We start from the raw sequence: 20,777 nt of genomic DNA on the forward strand, positions 1-20,777 counted from the left end.
GTCGCGCCATGTTTTCCTTTCCTCTCTTCTTTGAAAGTTACTCCGCGACTCGTCGCGTGCTTACGAATGCGCCTGCTGCGTTTTCAAGGGAAAAAGAAGCTGAGACGCGATGACTCGTCGTGTTGCACATCTGCGAACCACGACCGGCTGCAGCGTGCCGATTCCTTCGCTTGTAATTTCGTTTTATCCGCGCCGATCGACAGCCGGTCGACGGCCGCGCGAATGAAATCGATCGGACGACCTCGAGGCTGCGACCACGACGAACCTTTTGTTCTCGGAATTTTTCGAGCGGCCGCGAAGCGCGAGAACACAGAGAGCCCGCGATCATTGATCGTCGACGAGCGAGCAGCCATAAATCGGTCGATCGAGGGGACACGTTCGTCCGGTAGAAGTTCTTTCGTCGAGGTTATTAAGCTTATAGAGCCGTCGTCAGCTGTCCATCGACGTCTGTCCTGTCGCTGCGACCTCGCTATCGCGCGAACGTGTCGTGTCTCTTCTCTCACCGGGAGAAGCGGCCTTTTTTCTCGGAAGCGTGTTCGTCGCGACGCGACGCGGCTTCCACGACTCCTATCATCTTTATCGCCAGTGCATTCAACGCGAGATCATGCTACTTTGCGACGTGCCTCCGACTCGAGAACTCGAATTTTCCTCGGTTCTCGGATATAACACCGCGATATCTTCGCGTGTCTGCGAAAATTTGGTTTAATCGGTTCCGGTATCCCGTCAAACGTCCGTAACCAACGTTTCATCAGGATAAAAAATAACGGTGATAGGGCGACGTTGCGTTTTAAGCTCACGTAAAAACTCGCAAATGCGATTCCGCTGAAAAGTGGTGATTCGTTCGCAGTCGATGCGAAGCGAATCCGCCACGCGCGTCGCGTCGCGTCCCCTAGTGAAAATTCAATCCATCGGCGATACTTTTTTCGAACCGCATCCCCCCGAATCGCTTTGCCGAGGCAAAACGAATTCCGGGGCAAATTCGCCGCGCGACCGAGCTTTTTCACTCTTTCCGACCTTTTCCATTCTTCGGCAGGTGTTGGCGGTCGTGGTCGCGGATCGCAGGAATATTTTATTCTGTCCGGTCGGTTTTAATCGCATCGAGGAAAAATGGAGGGGGTAATGCGATGCGGCGATGGAAGATTTTTCGGACCGTGAGACCGACACACGACCACGGTTCGGCGTTCATTGTCGGGAAAGTTGGAGGATGCGGCCAGGCGCAACGCGTATTTTAAATTGAACAACTTCCCCGATGTTTGCATCGGTTGGCATCGGTTCGGCTTCCCATCAGGCCCTTCCGTTGACGATTCAATCCGGCAACTTTTAATTAAAAGTTGCACGGTAAAATTCGAAACAATCGGGAAACGCCATTCATTACGGAACGCTCCGTTGCGAATTACAAAAGCAAATTTCGACTCGACTCGACTCGACTCGATTTGCCGTTGCTCGCTCCTCGTCCTTCCCGTCACCGCTCGTTTCCCATCGATTCCACGTCCACCGATCGACGCATCCTGATGGGATCTGAAACGTTTTAAATCGCTTCGAATCCGCATCGCGCATACACACGCGGCGACAAATTCGAATCGCTTCGAACATGATTCGAAAACTTTTGACACTACGTTTCGATTCTTCGGGGTCACGAATTTCTTGACAGTCTCGACAGATTTTCAAAGCTCCACGAATATTCAATAATCTAGCCGTATAATATTAACGTCTATATAATATTTCAAGATTGTTTTAATTATTTCTGCTTAAACAGTATAACTAATACAACTAATATAAAATACCAAAGAAAATGCGAAAAGTGCGAGTTTTCGTAAATACATTTATTTCGAGACGACGGAGAGTTTTAAGGTACTCGGGAATTATCGAGACTTTTAAGAGCTTTAAGCTTCGAATCATGTTCGCAGCGATACGAATTGTTCGCCGTATATACAGATTCGAAGCGTTTCGAATCCCATCGCTATCGTAGCTTCTTTCACCGAGGAAACTTCACAGGCTCGTTGATCACGTTGTACGCTGTAATCGCGCGAGTTCGCAACTCACAACGCGCGCTCAATCCGTGTACGTTGATCTTCCGGGTCGAGTCGCCGAAACTGGCGTTGTTTAATAAATTTTCGCTGAGCTGGCAAATATTGTTGTTTGCCAAATATCCAGCGGAACGGAAACCGTGCTACGAGCTTCGAGAGTCGAGAGTCATCCCCCGGCTTTGGGGAAACACGGTTTCCTAGTCGACCACGCGAGGCGATGATGCGCGGAGAATCCTCGAACCGACCGAATTATGCGCTCGGAATTAATTGCTGGCGAATCACGTTCACGAACCCCATCCATCCTGTAATTAAATTAGCATGCCGGAACGCGGCGCGCGTCCAATGATCGGCCAACGCATCGCGTACACCGGTCCACGTCGCCAACTTTTTTCCTTTTGTTTTTTCTTCCAGCTCTCCACAGGTGTCTCGGAGTTGTTCGAGAAAACGGCCAAAGGCGAATCGTCGATTTCTCATCCATCGATCTTTCTTTTCATTAACGTCAACGGTCGTGTTAACGATCCACGGGTCACCGCGCTGGTGGATTTTAACGTACCGTCTCGGACCTCTCGATTCGGCTTCCTATTCAGACCTCTTCCAAATACCTTCTAAATACCTTCCAAATACCAAAACTCGAATTTGTTTCAGCGCCGGCAATCTGTTCGTTGGTTAATTATCTTTGACTTTTTATCGACCTTTTCTCCAAATCCTTTCTTACGTTCAAGACTTGTCCTGTTCTGCGGCCCGAACATGAGAGAGGGCAGATAGTTTCATCGCGTTTCTTCCGCATCATACCGTCCCCTTTATACTTTTTTTTTTTTCGTGCGTGATCTTTGGTGTAAATATACATAGAGCAACGTAGAGTGTAGAGTATCTAGCATACGTAGATCTATGTACGTGCTAATTCGGAAATACAAATAATTCACTTTATTTAACACACACCAGTTATACATATATCTTATACTCCGAAGACCTCGTAAACCTACTCGCACGCACGCTTTTTGTCAACCGACTCTTCCAGATGCTTCTAAACGACTGCCAATCGTCTTTTGTCCCAACTATTAAGGCCCTCTCACGCTTACACACACATTCACATGTACAGTGTAACTGTATTATCTTCCTAACAACCACACGGCTGTAAATCGTGTTCTAATTCTTTGTTTAACGTTATTGTACCAAATGTTTTTCACTTGTAAGATCGATAAATGGAATTAAATTAAATCAAGCTAAATTAGCCGTGGCTTCGTGGCCGTTGTAGCGACATCTCCGGGATCAACCGCGGGGACAAAGATCGATAGGGCAGATCTAACGGCAGTTCGGAGAACAGGCCGTGAAGGTTCGGAGTATCTCGTCGATTGAAATAGTTTAAATCGACTTAACGGCTCGGAATTTATAGAGTGTTCGGAGAAACGCGCGTTACGCGATCTCGTGTACGCGAATGGGCTTTAATCTCGTAAAAGGTGACGGGAAATCGATGAATCTAACGATTCTGTTCCCCGCCCTGCTTCCTCCTCTCCCCCTCTTCCTCTTGCTCCGTGTCTCTCGTTCTCACCCCGCGCTTTCCCCTACTTCTTCATCGACGGACCAACCGATATCGCTACTCGTATCATTGCGTGGTCAATCCTGTTTAATTAAGGGAAACCGATAAACTCGCTACTCATTGTCCTGCCGTCCGACTCGATTCGACTATCGGAAATGACGCGTCTATTTTAATTAAATCTCTGTCATTCTCGTTTCGTCGTTTTCTCTGCGCGTTTCTGCGCGGCCGCTGGCCAACCATTGGAGCGCGCGTCGCGCCGTCAACGAGTGCCGATTTCCGCGTATTCCGCGAACGGCTTTCTTACAAATTCCGACAGCGTTGGTCGCTGCGGGTGTGGCGATTGTTTGAATGGCGCGCGAATACGCGCGTAAACGACAGAGTACGTAATTGACTGGACGCGTAGCGAAAGAGAACAGGTGCGAACACTGGTAGAAAGATTGCGATCTGTTGAGCTTTTATATATCTCGGAATAGAAAGAGCAAACGCGTGGATAAATGTATTATAGAAATTCTTTATTCAGAAATGTTAGAAATTAGGACTTTCAGTGGTTTCTATTCTATATGATAATTTATTGATAGATGGATTTATTAAACAGAAAACGATGATTATTTAACGTGAACTTAATGCAGTAGCGTGATATGACGACTCTTGACTTTTGACTCTGCGGTGGCTAACCGAACTTCAACTTGTTACGCCGAAATATATCGATGGCCATTAGACCTATCGAAGTTTTCCCACCGTTTCGGCTTGTCGGCATTTGCGCTTTATCATCGACATTGTCTGTATGTCGGCGATCTTTCCGCGGTACTATAACAGAGACGAAAGAAGCCGCTGTAAAGAGAATCGTTGTGCCAAAAACTAAACACTAGGAAGATGTAGAGTTTTCCTAGAAGCGACACCCACTTCAACACGATCGATTGCGTGATCGAAAGACTTTCGTTAGCGTTGCTTGATTTTAATACTTTGACTGCCACGTTGGTCATTGGTGACCGGAATGCTTCAATTTCTTACAATTGTAAAAATTGAATGAAAATTGACAGTTAGGGCATTTTGAATATAACCGATAAATAGGAGATACTTCGAAATAAAATGTGCCCCATTGAACGATTAAACATTCTTGTTAGAACATCAATTAAAAACAGAAAATGAGAAATCTTGCATCTAATGGTTCACTGTGTTTGCATCCATATCTTTGAGGGGCAATCTACGAATATTATTATAACACACAGCTTAGAAAATAATCGTAAATGCTGCTTTATAATCATATAATCGGAGTTAGAACTGTACACATACCTTGCTATTATATATAGAATGAGCAAATACTGTGTACTAACATCTTCTACACGTTTCAACGATATATTCTGGACGTTTTGCTTACGACGAAATAAACGAAGTCTTGTTATAATATGTCGCTATCAACTGTTATCAAGGCGCCGCGGTGGTCACCCGTGACCACCAATAAGATAAACGGTCAATTAGGGAAGAATGTTGTCTTACATTATCAGTTTATTATTATTTTGCCATTATATGCTATGAATAATAAAAATACTCTCGTGGCGTCCTGTACGAAACATGTGATTTCGGCGTGGCAGTCAAAGTGTTAATTAGTTTCTCGTAAACAAGGGTGTGGCATGAGCGATCACCGGCGCGCGAATGACGAGTAAGCAAGGAATAAGACAAAGTCGACGCGTTTGTCCTTTGTTACAATCGGAACCGAGAATTACTTTCTCCAATCCGACGCATCTTCGACCCCCTCCCCCCGAATCGCCACAAATTCGACGCGCCTCTCAACAGAGATCGATCGTCTCTAAAAGCAAAAGCGAGATTGCTCGTACGTCGGAGAAAGCGCGTGCAACAGCGCTTTTACTTTTATAGATAAAACGCGCTTCGACGAAAAGCGACGGGCATCCGGCGCGATTCCGGTGGAAGCGGTAATCGGTTTAAACACACAGCACGACGATCGAGATCTTTTTTCTCCGGTGGTGGCGAATCGCGTGAAATACGCACGCCAACGGGCTTTGCTCGCAAATCGGAGGATTTTCAGGGATGTCGCCGAAACGCGGCAACGTCACGTTCGCCAGTGGTTTTAATCTTTTGAATAATACCGGGCGGAATTGCAAATATCGGCCGGCAGTCCGCGAAAGCGTTTTCGACGGCGAAAAAACTCGGCCAAATGCGTGATGCAAAGCGAACAAACAATCGTGGACAGTTCCCATCGGAGTAACTATCCAGGTAGTCGTATACTCGCATTGGAGGCGGCAGGGCGGTGGCAGAGGTGCCGCGGCTTCCAGGAACACCTTCCAACGAAGCGGATGTTCTTGCACGCGCAAACTCCACGAGCAGCGATCAAACGGACTCCGAGCAATTTGTTGGCGCGTTCATTCAGAACGAAGAACGATATCACCGCGCCCAGGGACAAATTACAGTAAAAGCCAGTCAAGAATCAAACTGACGAATGGTTGACAGTCATGAACCACGATGATTTGGTCCGTTATTCGCAACGCACGACCGTAGCTTAAACGTCGTAGTTGTAGTATTCGAATTAAGTTCTACTTTAGAATGAATATCGTTCGGAATTTTGAGTGGCCGTCCGTTTATGGCTCGGACAGGTTCATTCCCTTCTTTGAGAAGTTCCGAATTACCTGTCCTCCCCGAGCTGTAAACCTAATGATTTAAAGTACCGTGCGGGTGAAAATACTTCGCTCTCAACAAGATCTTACCATTGTCGTGTTCGTAACAACACACTTTAATTTTATACAACAAGTGCAAATAAAGTGCTAAATTACGCTAACGTTCGATCTATAAACCTCCTCTACCTTGAGCGTTAAGTCATTCAAGGTACGACGATATCGACCGATCGGTTTGACGTAACCGGTTGCTCTTTAGTTAATTCGCAACAAATATCATTTAATTGCGATATAACGAATGATATCTAGCCGTTCAGAGCCACGTTAGTCGAAAGGAACGTTTGGTTCTGGCAATTTAAGACGTCGATCGCCGGCCACTGAATATTTATTCGGAAAAGTTAGTCGCGCGGCGATCACGCGCGAAATCAATATTTCACGAGGCATGGGCATACACCAGGGCCGCGTCCCATTCCCGTTGCTCGACCAATCGACTCTACTCCGTCGAGCGAGTTGTTAAGGTGCGGGATTTCTTGGAACGCGTCCAACGACTTCCGTTCCCTTCGGTTCGCCTATTTACTATTTGCATAAAACGGACGCTCGCGGCTCCGAAATTTCGCATGACATAGCGATACGTATTCCAAACGGTTAAACCGCTCCTCCCTTGCTGTGTACGTCGTTCGCGTTGTCGCTCGATCGCTGAAAATCGCGATCGAGCAATATCAAGTTGAGCGGTAAGGTCTCGCGACTCGATCGAACGAAGGTGGTTCCCCGCGCGTCACGAGATACTGTTTCTGCGGCTGACAGCGAAGGGACGCTTTCGTTTCGAATTTCTCGACGAGAGGCTACCAATTAGGGTGGAACACGACTGATAAGCGAAATCGAACGAGAACCCGTATTCGGCCGATAATCCGTCTGCGACTCGTTCCGCTACATCTCGTCGAGTGTTTATTTGTTTATTTTTATATGAAAATAATAGTAGGGATAATTGGATAAGCCATACATCGTAGAGAAAACAGAGGGGAATGGTTTTCCTTTTGCTTTCCTGCGGCAGGTAATCGGCGAGATGCGTGGCGCGCGAGCTTTGGGACCAAAGCCGCGCTTCATTTCCCTCGTAATCAACCGAGAGAAACTCGAACGCGCTCGAAGGCGACGAGACGCGTGACGTAATTTCCTGGCAGAGTGCGCGTCGACCCGACTCGGTTCGGTTCGGGCCGATTCGGCCCTCGGTTCGGTCGGGCTGAAATAATTAAACGGCACGTTGTAATCCGCGATGACAGATCCCCGTTGTCCCGACAGACAGAACTCGTCTGTCAAATTGCAGCCAGCTGAGCTCAGGTCAGATTAAGTTTCTATCGAGGAGACAGTTTCGCGTGCGTAGGCACGGGACGGACAGGATTAAGTGTCTACGTTGCAATTTCTCTTCGTTTCGCTCGCCCCACATCGTCCCGTTTTTAGTCTCTCACGCGGATACGTTGGCTCCGGCGGTGGCTGATAAGACCGGCGAAGGAAGAGATAAAAATATCGAAACGAAGGGACGGTCCGCGACGAGTTTCATCGGCGAATTTCGTTGGAAAGTATAGCGGAAAATCGTGGGCTGTCAGAACGGTTCGTGGAAGCGCGGCGATAACGGAGATCGTCGACAGAGCGAAACGATACTTCGGATTCCATACGCTTTAATGTCCGAAATCCGACCGCGTGCCGGAATCGATTCGAATGGCCGATAATACGCTAATTTAATCGAGTAAATTGCGGCCGGACCGTCCCGCGTTTCCATTCGCGCTCGCTCGCTTCTCTGTTCGCCCTGAAATCGAATTACCCAAAAGGTTAAATGTTAATTAATCAGTTTGTCATGGGCTATCGTAACGTTTCGCAAATTCCGCGCGGTTCCCCGCTCCCCTCAACATTCTGCGCTCCATCGATGATTCGTCTCGTTGCCTCGCACGGGACATTGTTCGAATCGTGCAAACGAATCCACCAACTCCAATCTTGCCATCGCTCTCGCCCCTTTCTATTCGCTTCGATCGATCGATTCGACGGCGGTTTCGTTTAATTTCCTTCGGAGATCGGTCGATTTTCCGTCTGGTATCGTTCTACCGCACACAGCTTTGTCTCTGCCGCGGTCTAGATATCGCCGCTACAAAAAGCTACGATAGAAGGCTTTTCGTTCCGACTCGAGGTGCCGCGTTTTCAATCCGTTGCATCTCTATTTCCGTCCGCGTCCTTCTTTCCTTTCGATTCCTTCTTTTCTATTTATTTATTTGTTTATCTCGTGAACGAGAGAAAATTCCCATTAAAGTACAAATAGCGTACAACGCGTAAAAGACGGCAGCGCAATAACGACAAAGGTATAAAGAACACGTAGGTAAGAGAAACAGATGTGAAGGTACAAACCTGTGAGAGACGATACGAAAAGGAGAGAGAAAAGGAAAAAAAGAAGAAAATGGAGGAAACGTGCTCTATATGTTTTACAAGATTTTATGAATTCGCGCTTGGAACGTATACGTTGTGCCAGAAACAGGCTATGTGCGTAGGAAAAAAGGTGTTTCTTTCCTTGGCGACGTTTTGCCCCTGCCAATGCTCGATCGTAATTAGACGACAGACGCATCGACGAGCAGATTTGAGAGGCTGTTGAAGGATAAATTGGCGTGGAAAGGAAGGATTTCGCAGCAAGGACGTTCCATGGGTTCAACTCGGAAGGATGTACCGGCAGACAGCCTTTCTTTCCTCGTGACAGGATAAGTTCGCGCGGATGTACTCGCTCGGCTCGTGCTCCGAAGGGATGAAAAAATAGTTGGGCAGAGGCGGAGAAGACGTAGGGCGCGCGAGTAGAGAAGGGAAACGTATCTCGGGGTATTTCATCGATCGGCAAAGTTTAGTCGCAGTCTCCTTCCCCCCAGGGGAAAAGTATTATTCGAGCGGAACGACTCGGAATTAAGTTACGGACCCGTTATTACGGCATCATTAATATTAATTCCGGTTCTAGCGTGCCGATTAATTCGCCACGTCGGGGGGAATTAAACGGATTACGCGGGAAATTTAACTGGTCGCGCCCCGACTGTTTTTCACTGTCGGGGAACTCGACAGATGTTTCGTCGCGCGTCGCCACGGTTCCGTGGCCGACGACAAGCGAGGCCGCGCTACGTTACGGAAATTTCACTTGGTCGAGAGCTAAATACCCGACCATCTATCGCGGAACGCGACCTTCTTCGTGTACTCGCGTCTCCCACACGCGTCGGTGTATCGTTAAACGCGGGCAGTTCTCCGAAACTCCAGGCCACGGGAAAATCGAGCCAACCTCTCTGTTCCTCTGGTCTTACTCGACGCGAGTAAAATTCACCGACTGCGTGGAAATATCGCGGAGGAAGCAGCGGCACGTTTCCGTTCTTTGTTCCGGTGTTTCTGTCAGCTCGTTGCTTCTTCTCCGTTCTCGCCGGATGCTCGTCGCGCGTTTCATCTCGTCACCGTTCCGCGCCGTTTTCTAGCTCTCCCGGCAACGACGTTACAATTAATGCCGTCCCCTTTTTCGGTAATTGCGTCGCATTCATCGGCACGACGATATCTTGGCAAGGCGATGTTACGCGTTGCCATTTGTACCGGGGTGCCGACGTTTGGCTTCATCGACCGTCGTTTTTCCGCCTCAGCTACTTTTTTTCTAGTTCCGCCCTACCACCAACTTTCGCTTCTTACTTCTTTCTCTTCGATCCTTCCCTCTCGTCTCTTTTCCTTTTGTTCCTCTTCGGCACTTTTCAATATTTCATCGTTCTTTTCCCCTTCCTTTTTTTTTCTCGCGCTTCCATCTTATTTCCTTCTGCGTCGCTTTGGAAACACTCGACCGATTTTTTATCCTTCCCCAACCGCCTTCCCATTTGTCTACCCTCTCTCCCGCCGCCGACTCCTTCCTTTCGATACTTTTCTCTATTCTTCCATCGGCCGACCGAACGACGGAACGACCGACCGGAAGGCTGGGTGACTCGCCCTCCGTCGCGAATTGTTCGACCGATTCGGTCGATAATTTCGCCCCGATGCTCGCGAAAATACCGTCTACTATCCTTCGTTTTCTATTTCGACCCGGAAATCGGTGCAGCGACGCTGAAACGAGCTTACGGGCTGGCTTTCTCCTTGCTTTGTCCAGGACAATTACGACCTGAATGGAAACGGGCGAAAGTACTTCAGTCGGCGATGAATTAGCGCTAGCGGGCGGCCGCTTCCACCATGAATTTGCATTCGAATGCAATCAACGTTAATAGATCCGCATCGACGCGGAGCAGCGCGGCGTAGCGCGCGTACGGCCCACGAGACCGCGTGTAATTCGTCTCTATTAGTCGACGAGTATTGGTCGCTTAAGATTTACGAGTCTGAACCGTCGTCGATCGTCCGCAATCTGTTCGTCACACCTGCGAACTCTATCGATCACCGCATTCCCGGTTAACGCGTCACCAGAGAAACGCGCTCGATGATGAACTTGAGTCGCACGACACCTCGGTTTCTAGTTTCTTCGTGTAGCGTCTAGCGACTGCTCGGCAAGATTCGCGGTACGCAAGCGTTTAGTAGTCGAACGCGACGTAATTCGCCGATGCAAAATGCCAACGAGTAAGACGTCTGAATATTCGATAACGATCCGTATAGTTATCTATGTATACGTAGATATATCAGAGCCGAATCGATCGCAGTGGATCGGTAATCGATCGATCGACAACGAAGGGATTACGCTGCAACACTGGCCGTGCGAACCGACGTTATTGCTTCGATATTGTTCTTCGGTGTATCGCGAGCTTATTTTATACCGTAACATGGAATGGTGTAAAATATAAATAGAGTATCGTCGTGTTAATCGGTTATCCAATTATCGTGAATATTCGTCATACTCGAAATATCGTGTATGACAGCGATTTTGCTTCGCAGCAGTCGACGTTGTTGGAAAAGTTGCCGCTCTTGCGACCGAGAAAAATGTCTCCTCTTCTCGATGAACGTTCGACGATGCGTCGCGAAACGAGAAACGAGACTTCGCGACATATTCTCCAGAAACGATTCTTAGTCTCCAGTGGTCCGAGTTTCTTCGACGCGTTGGAAGATCGTGACGGGTTATTCCTGCAAGTTCTGCGAGGTGCGCGCGTAAAACCTACGAATCTCCGACGGCATCGTTACGTCCGCGAGCATTTAACTGGCTCCCCTTCCTGCTTCTCTAAGACGAATAGCCGACTTTCCTTCTTGCGCCGACTTAAATCGTGGTCGCGTCAGCGAATTTCCGGCTAGCGAAAACGAGTAGAGCGTAGAGCGCAGAGAAAGGGAATGAACGCGTCTCGTCGATCGATCGCGTTACGTCGAGAAACTCGTTTTCTCCACCTCGATTTCTGTCCATCGGACTGCGAATTCTCCAAAGCTCCCCATCGCTTCTCCTCGACGTTGTACGACCTCGCGCGTTTACTCGATCCACCGTCGCATAATGGAAGCTCGATTAAAAGCGAATGGAATATAAATTGGAAGCTGAAGAAGAGAGGGGGATGGAGAGAAAACGAGGGGAAAAGAGAGAGAGAGAGAGAGAGAGAGCTGACGAGTCGTTTCAGGTATCGTCGATCTCGTTTAATCCGGGCCGACCAGCGAGGCGACTCGTCGCTTAGAATATGAGAAGCTCGATGGACCACCCATGGCCGGACGACGGACCTTGCTATCTCGCCACGATGATCGAGAGCTCGACGACAAAACGAGAGACAAAAAGCAAGCGGAGTGAAAGAGATCGAGGGTAGAAGAACCGGCTAACCAACCGCGGAGGAGCTCGTGACCCTGGCGCCGCGCCGCACCGCGTCGTTTCTCGTTCCATTCCGTTCTCCCCGACCCGGTTCCTCCCTCTTCTTCTCTTCCTCTCTACCGTGCTCGCGCGACCTCACGGACTTTCCCTTTGCCCCCTCAAACTCGCAAAGTCGAGCGTCGCGGGAGACCGCGTTCGAGCTGCTGTCCGGTTCTCACGCGAGAAACGGGAAACCGACTTGGCGATCGATTCGACGGTGCCTATAGGTGGAAAGCGGCAAAGCTTGGGATAGACGGTAATTGGCAGTTAGAAGCGTCTCCGTCGCGAGGAATAGCCTCTATCGATCGTATGCACCGAGAATCCGAAAATGGACAGATTTCGTTGCCTCGCCGACATTCGGTTTCCGCTCGTTCGCACGGCATCGCGATCTCTCACTGTTCAGTTCCGGACTAATAAAGCGATTTCTTGCACGGCCGCGCGCGTACGAGCGACTAAAAGTTTCACGGCGACCAACGACGAGTCGGCAAAACCTTACAAGAACCGCAGACCGAACGCGGTCCCGGACAGACGCGGACAATTACGGGCCGACGTTTTTCCATTTCCCCTTCGCGAGCGGTGGTCGAGTTGCGAGCTATGTCGAGCGAGGCTTGTAACCATCGGAGGAATCGGCATTATCACAGCAGCAGTGGCAGCAGCGTGGGGACACACGAAAAAGGGGCCGATTCACCGAGGTAACAGGCCAGGCTATCATCAGCGTAATGACGGAGCTGCTGCGACGTGGAAGGGCGGCGGCAAACGGAGAGAGGCCAAGATTCCTTGGAATTTCTTGCCTCGCTTCTCTCTCTCTCTCTCTCTCTCTCTTTGCCGCGCGTCGCAACCTGCCACGTCCTTTCTTTCTCGCGCTTTGCGTGCAAGAACGGATTTCGTCCTCGTCTGGTTTCTCGCGGTCGTCGAGCCCCAGCTGAACTCTACCGAGTTTGTCTCGACGTTATTACCTTTATATGTGTAATGCCTGGAGATGGCAAAAAGGCTAACCACCGGGCCCGTGATCGCGCTCGTCGACCCTCCCTACGAGAGAGAAGACTCCTCTGGAGCGCGACCGGCTGCCTTTCCATCTTAAACTTTCTTCGTTTCGGTCATTCGGTCGGCCTCGGCTTTTGTACTGTGGTCGTGGCAAGTCGACCGATTCGACGTTTATGCAAGCCAGTGTTTTGCAAGGAAATCGTGCGAGCTTCCTTTGCCAGTCACGCGAACCGGCGACACGACGAAACACCCGGTCGAGTGAAAGCGCGTTCGCGGAACGCGTTTACGTAACGTCGATTTCCGCAGACGCGCTCCGTATCGCCATCGTTCTCCGCTATCCGAGCACGTTCCAGGACGAGACCAATTAAAGTTAACGTTAAAGTAAACGCGCGTGTTCGATCGCGACATGTATCCCCCACGACGATTCCTTTTTACGCGCCGAACCGACCAAAAACATCTTGTCACGATGATACGTCGAACATCGAAACGCACCAGAGCTGGTAAAACGAGAAAACGAGTGGTCGTTACGAGTTTCGGTGTGTCCCGGCTCAGCTGCCGCACGTTATATCGGTGTACACCAGGCGAGCGGTCGCTAATTGGACGACAAGTTTGCAGCGCGCCATTTCCAAATGTACCCCCGAGATACGAGGTTGCAGGCGAAACCAACTGCATTCGCGGAAACCACGAATAGCGCGGGGTTGCTAGAGCTTCACCACGGAGCGGCCGACGCGACGATTACGCGATAACCGTCTCCGTTCGCACGAACGATATTTCACCGGGTTAATTTGATCGTTTGCATGTTCACGATTTGGCGCGTACGGGTGCGCGGCACACGACGTACGCTCTCTCTCTCTCTCTTCTACTCGCTTCAAAAAGCGCTATTTGTTCGATTGTGTTGGCGGACGGACGCGTCTGCTTTGTGACTCGTCAACAAAAGTCGCAAGTTTGCGTCTCGATTCCCTATTTTCACTAAGATGATAGGGACGTTTCAATAGAATCTGACACAGGGTTTTTAACCTTTTGCACTCGAGAAGCTATTCTCCGTCGTCGAGCGTTTCGTGTGGCAACTCGAGAGGAGAATGAGAGGCGATAGTCCCTGTTTATGCTAAATTTCGACCTCTCCAACTGACGAGAGCGCAGTATTGATTCGTAAATAGATTCCTTATCTCTTTATATTGTTTGTTACGGAATGTGAAGTGTTACACTTTAGAATGGAGATGAAATATTTATGCTCAAATTCTTCCGAAACTATAGTTCTGGCAACGTCCGCGACGTTAGTTCAGATTCGACGATCGTGGCACAAGTATTATAGTTTTGTAAATTTAGAAGCTGTAAAGAAATGGATTTGGAAATTTGTTTAATTAATTCATATATTCTGTAAAAAAGCGAAAGAACGAAAGGTCTCTTAACCACCTGCGATTTATAAAAACTTTAGTAGACCAGTTGAGAGGAGATATTCGACAACCGCGAGATCGAGCTTCCACGTCGACTGCTAATTGCGATGAAATTCGGTTAAATGGAAAGCTGCGTGTAATTTCAACAGGAACAAAAAAGTATTGTAAGGTGTGTTCTTACCGAAACGAAGCAGGAGAAAGACACGAAACAACTTATTATTGCGATACTTGTGCCAACAAGCTAAGGATGCACCTTGGCAGATGTTTTATAAATTATCGTTAAAAAAATACAGAAAAAATATTAAAAAATGATATGTTCAAAGATGTAAATATATATAAATTATTAAAATATAATACGTTTTTAAGTTAATTTTTGTGCAAAATCATTGTATTTTACCTACAAGACACTCGTCACAGACGCGCAAAATCACCTCGAGTTGCTGCTACGCCCGACCGAAAAGGCCGTCGAGTGCAAAGGGACAAATTTTAAATATAACTATATATTTCACAAAGAACACCTTCGAAGACTGAACATGCGGATACATGTTAAATTTACGCGGAACCGTGTCGTTTTACCGTGTGTGGGAAAAATAAAATTTGAGATGGGCGTACGTAGAACATGGGACAAGCGGATTCGTCAGTTGGAATTTTCGGTAAGGAGGCAAGGGCAGCGGTCACCACTGCTAATCTATACGAAAAACTGGTAAACAAGATGAGAACCGACCATTTCCAATCAGTGGAAATAAAGATTAATTTTTGAAACAACCGTAACGGCTCTTTGGAGATTGTTGCTGGTCCGAGCGAATGTGTTAAAAAAAGCGTAGACGGAGAAATAAAAGTGGCAAAAGTGTATGGGAGCTTTAGAGTACAAAAAATTTCTATTCTCAAAAGGTTGTTGTGGATAATGAAATGGACGAGCGTGTAATGACTCGTTACGGAACATTATTCGACCGAGTGATACGCGTTTTAAATCCTGAAACGTAATCCAGACGCGATTCGATCGACCGTTCTTCATTGCGGTGAATTTCTCCGTGCAACCTCTGACCCTTCCTTTTGCAATCAGTAAAGAGGAAGCGGGAAATCCGTATTTCCGGTGATAATGACCACGGGTATTTCATTACGTATCTCTCGTTAGCCACGCTTCTATTAACCGATCCTGGAGCGTACGCGATTCAGGCGGCGAGCGTGCTTCCTGCAAGCAGGATATTCGCCTCGGATCAAAGCCAAATTCCGATACTCCCCTGCGAGTGCCGCTTAATTAACAGTTTGATATCAAGCGCTCTTGTCCATCGAACGCGCTCCGACCCTTATCGATCGACCTTTCGATTTCGATGGAAGCCGCTCGTCGTGGCCCGTACGAAACCAGCCGAATTTGGCAGCAAAGCGCCGTTCACGCAAGCTATTAGCTTGTCCGAAAAGTTTCTTTCGTTTCATAAGGTGATGATAATAGATGAACTACAATTTCTGTTTTATATTATTTTATTCAATTAGGTGTGATCCATTTCGTTCTATTTCTATTATTATGTTCGTGCATAATTCAATAAATTAATGTAAAACAAAAAACATTGTGCGTCTATTATTTCCTTATGAAACGAAAGAAACTTTTCGGACAACCCAATATATGCGCCTAGTGTCCATAAGTCACCGACAGTTTGCCTACTTTTGACAAAATGTTCGTTAGAACGTATCATACTGTTGATATTGCGTAATTTCCACACATTCGCGCAAATGCTATACTCCATTTCGTAATATATAGACAGCATTGTAAAGGAACACGCGAGATCTATTTCGAAAGCTAATCGCGCACTTAAAACGATAAAAAACGTTCACGTAAACGTACGTTCTATCTGTCTTCGTTTATGACATCTAACGAATTTTCTATTTCGATCTTGCGTTACCTAATTACCTTTACAGAATATATTCGTTACGTTTGAAGGCAAGTCTGTAGACGGCTCGTCACGTATCCGGCTACACTTTCAATGGTTCTTGGTGTTTCCCGAATATGTTAACGAACTCGTTCTATTCCAAACCTAAGTATTTCAACATTTTCGATAGGCGTTGCGTCTACAAAATTCGTTATATCTCATAAACGAAGACAAGCAGAGCGTATTATATTTGTACGAACGTTTTTAGGTATAAAATCATGCGCGTTTTAAATCGATCGAATATCTCGCTCGCAGATAAAGAATAAAACGAATCAAGAAAGTTGCGTTTATTTTCGAATAATCATTTTGCCGAACATGAGAAATTGTTCGCTGACTTATGGCCAGGAGCTTACTGTTCGTCGAACGAGCTTCCGCTTCGTTGACCGACGTTGACCAGGTACATGTCGCGGTTATTCGTACCGTCCGTCTTAACGTTCGGCATCGTTTCCACCGAACGCGCACACGAATCGATTAACAACGTCGTATGGTCGTGGCATGGTGTGCGAGAGACGTTTAGATGGAAACCTTCCTGTAGAATACGCGATAAGCGGACGCGAGGTCTCAAAGGGACGAATCGGAAACGGACTCACCTGGACACGCTGTGCTGGGCGATCCTGCCGTGACTCGGTAACGTGACGTTGCTGTCGCTCTTCGACCAGGTTACCGAATTTTTCGCGTCCGGAAGCTCGACCTTTCCCAGGTATGCCTCGCAAAATAATCTCGCCGCTCCTCCCAGGGGAACCAATTGCGATGCCGGCCTGTACGTTGGCAATGGTTTCCCGGTATATCCGCCAGACTTCTCCCCTGAAAAAAGCAACCCGATCGATCATATCGCAAAAGATATTTAGAAACCAACTGCCTCGCGGATACGAAGAACTTTCGCCGTTACCGCGTTTTTCGTTCAACGTCTTCAGCCGAGTCCGCGCTGACAGACGCGTCTGCATCTGTATGTTTAAAACGTTTGAATTACGGTTACGTATCATTTCTGTATTTTACGAAATAGACGTGGATTTAATAATTAATTTAATTTTATTTACTCGTACATTTATTTCAAATAATATTGACGTTAAAAAGGAAATAATACCAAGTATACAAAGTTTAAACAAGAATACGCATAAACAAGTAAGTACAATTATTTAGGATGTTAACTTTAAGCTACTCGTACGTTCAATGGGATTTTCTTCCATCGTAATAGGAAATTGAAGAATAAGTCTACTCGACCCACGTACTTGCTAGTCACAAACTTGTAGTGTGACCGAATTTCGACTTAAAAACTGGCGCATGAAATATGGGCACGTTAAAGTTGGCCAAGTCTTACAAACCCGACCTATCGATTTTATTATTCATAATATCGCGAAGGAAGAAAAGTTCGCTAATAGTCCTACGCTGCTTCGAAGGTTTTATATCGAAGGTAGTCGTATTTGGGATACAATCACGATCATCATTTGCAAGAGGATATCAGGTCTGTAAGTATGAAACCGGAATTTGACTATAGCTGATAATGTAGTATCACTAAACTGCGTCATTGATGCCAAAAGTCTTTGTTGACATCTCACAAACATTTTCGACTCAGAACAATACAAGCTTCATACAACAGCATAAGCGTTGAACATGTCGAATTTTGTGCCTGGAAACTACGATTTGCGGACAGCATTGATTTTCTGTTACCATTTGAAGAAAACTGCTGCAGAATCGCATCGAATGCTCGTCGAAGCTTACGATGAGCATGCTCTTGGTAAATCACAGTGCTTTGAGTGGTTTAAAAAATTCAGAAGTGGCAATTTTGACGCGAGGAACGAAGAACGTGGAAGACCACCGAAAAAGTTTCAAGACAGAGAATTGCCAAGCATCGTTGGACGAGGATGACGCTCAAACGCAACAACAACTCGCTGATCGATTAAACGTGACACGAGAAGCCGTCTCCATACGTTTGAAAGCCATGGGAAAGATCCGGAAGGTGGGAAAATGGGTTCCACATGAACCGAACGAAAGACAACAGGAAAACCGAAAAACCACTTGCGAAATGCTGCTCGCCAGATACAAAAGAAAGTCGTTTCTCCGCCGAATTGTGACTGGCGATGAAAAGTGGATATATTTTGAGAATCCTAAGCGTAAAAGATCATGGGTAGCTCCAGGCGAACCACCGACATCGACTACACATCGAAACACAAAGCATTGTTTGGTGGGATCAGAAGGGTACGATCTATTATGAGCTGTTAAAACCTGGCGAAACCGTTAATACTGAGCGCTACCGACAACAAACGATCGATTTGAATCAAGCTTTGCGCGAAAAACGACCAGAATATCAAAAAAGGCAACACAAAGTAATTTTGCTTCCTGATAATGCACCATCGCATGCAGCAAAACCGGTCGAGGAAACGATTGAAGCGTTCAGTTGGGAAATACTTTCGCACGCGGCTTACTCGCCAGACTTGGCTCCGTCCGATTACTATTTATTTGCATCGATGGGACGCGCATTTTCTGATCAGCACTTCGCTTCTTACGAAAATGTACGAAAATGGCTCGACGACTGGTTTGCCTCGAAAGAGCGACAGTTTTTTTGGCGTGGCATCCACCAATTGTCAGACAGGTGGGAAAAATGTATAGCTAGCGATGGCCAATACTTCGAATAAAATATTTTTAATCATTTTCATACGATAAACGTGTATACAAAAATTCCGGTTTCATATTTACATATCTGGTATTTGTAGGTGAGATTTCGTAAGGAGCCACTTTCTCTAATTCTTTCTTTTTACTAGATTTACGTTTCTTATTACTATTGGATTGGCAACTAAGTGATTGCGGATTTTGTCATTAGGTGGTAATGACACCAAGAGGCATATTCCACATGGGGTAACACCAACGAGACGTACAGCTTTAGGAGAGTGTAAGGATTCTTCAAACGAGAAATTAAATCTAAGGATAATGCTTTTACAGCCTTGTTTCCCATTGAAACAACTTGCAGATAATGATCGTTAAAGGAAAGCGGCCGACACAGCAAGTCCACTATCCAATAGCTCGCAAAGAGCACGAATCAAATAATGTCATTTAATAATAATATTATTATTATTATTATTATCAATACAGGTTATTATTGACGTAAATAATAAGTGGTAAACCCTTTGGTACAAAGATGCAATATGAGGAAAAGTAAATTTATTAAAATATTATTTATTAACGGGACACAGTTCGATTACGATACACACAACGTAGCGATCATAAAAACATAACATAAAAGTAGAAAAGCGATGTCAAACCACACAAGGTGTACACAAGGTGATTCAACAAAGAGCTATTCGCGGCAAAAAAGTGCAGGCAGTCGACGTAGCAATTGGCATAATTAAGAATACGGTGTACAACAGGTTGAAACAAGCGTACTTTGAATCTGCTTTGTTAAAACGAAAAATATTATATCTGCACGTATTCTTACACGATACGTGGATACCGATCATTCGACATATTCCTCCTATACCTTGCACGATCCTTTATTAAAAACCGTGCCAATGAATAATAGATTGACGCGAGAAAAGAAAATGCTTCGTTTAAAAGAAAAAGAAAGAAAAATCCGAGGACATTATCAGATAAATCCCGCATCTTTTCTTTATGTTCCACGCAGATAGAACTAAAGAAACAGTTAGAAAAAGATCGTCGTTCGTTCGAAGGATTTGCACACCTCAGCCGCAACAAATCGAACGATGAAAATCGAACGATTAGAACGAGCTGCGTATACGAACGACCAATGTGCGAACGGTAGAACCAAATTTTTTATTGTAAAGCGTTCGATTCGACGACGAACTACGCATCGTCCGAATACGCGTACCGTGTAACCGCGGCCTTAAACGAATTTTAACTTTTAATTTTAATGGATCCGACGACCGATATTTATTTAAACTCACTGAAATATCCATTTACCTTGCACCCTCTAGCTACTGTCCGAGATTCGAGTCGGGAACCTGGTTCCGTTTCGTTATCGAACAGCGCAACTTCCAAATGCGCGAGTTCGTCCGAGTTTTAGAACGCTAGGAAAAACGTCGTGTTCGAAAATTGACAAAGCGAGAGCTCGTTTTGTTCGTCCGTTAAACGTGGCAAGTTTCCGAAGAGCCTCCGCCGCATCGCATCGTTCGCCGGGTTTTCTTCCGCGCGGTGGCATTTGCGAACTTTTCGAGTTCGTTACGGTAGCGCGTCTGCCGCGATACACCGCACTCGTGAAATCGCTCGAGCGTCCAAGTTTTCACGTTGCAGGTTCTCGAGGGCCAAAACCACGAAAATCCAAGAACGTAATCGAAGTACGTATTTCGTAATTTACGATTTAATTTCCCGATTTACTCTCGAATTTCGCTTAAGCCACCACAACTTCCAACCCGGTAAACCAAAACTCGGTTGGAAACGCGAGTTTCGCTGCGCGGTTCAAAGCCGAAACTCCGTAGCAGTGCCTCGACGGATCCTCGATTTCCAAGCGGAAGAAGCTTTGGAACGCGCGTGCCTCGAGCGCCAACGA

The 20,777-nt window shown here is 46.7% G+C and overlaps 1 protein-coding gene across 2 annotated transcripts in view; it reads right to left on the bottom strand.

Moving 5' to 3' along the window:
* LOC139996331 (interleukin-1 receptor accessory protein-like 1-B) overlaps positions 1-20,777 on the bottom strand; it is a 128,480-nt gene that overhangs the window by 16,155 nt on the left and 91,548 nt on the right. For both annotated transcript variants that reach the window (XM_072020657.1, XM_072020656.1), the window contains exon 3: positions 16,870-17,083. In XM_072020657.1, coding sequence (XP_071876758.1) covers positions 16,870-17,083 — 214 coding nt within the window. The remainder of the gene's footprint in view (positions 1-16,869; positions 17,084-20,777) is intronic.

The sequence above is a fragment of the Bombus fervidus genome, chromosome 17 (genome assembly GCF_041682495.2).
Source record: "Bombus fervidus isolate BK054 chromosome 17, iyBomFerv1, whole genome shotgun sequence".
NCBI classification, from domain to species: Eukaryota; Metazoa; Arthropoda; class Insecta; order Hymenoptera; family Apidae; genus Bombus; species Bombus fervidus.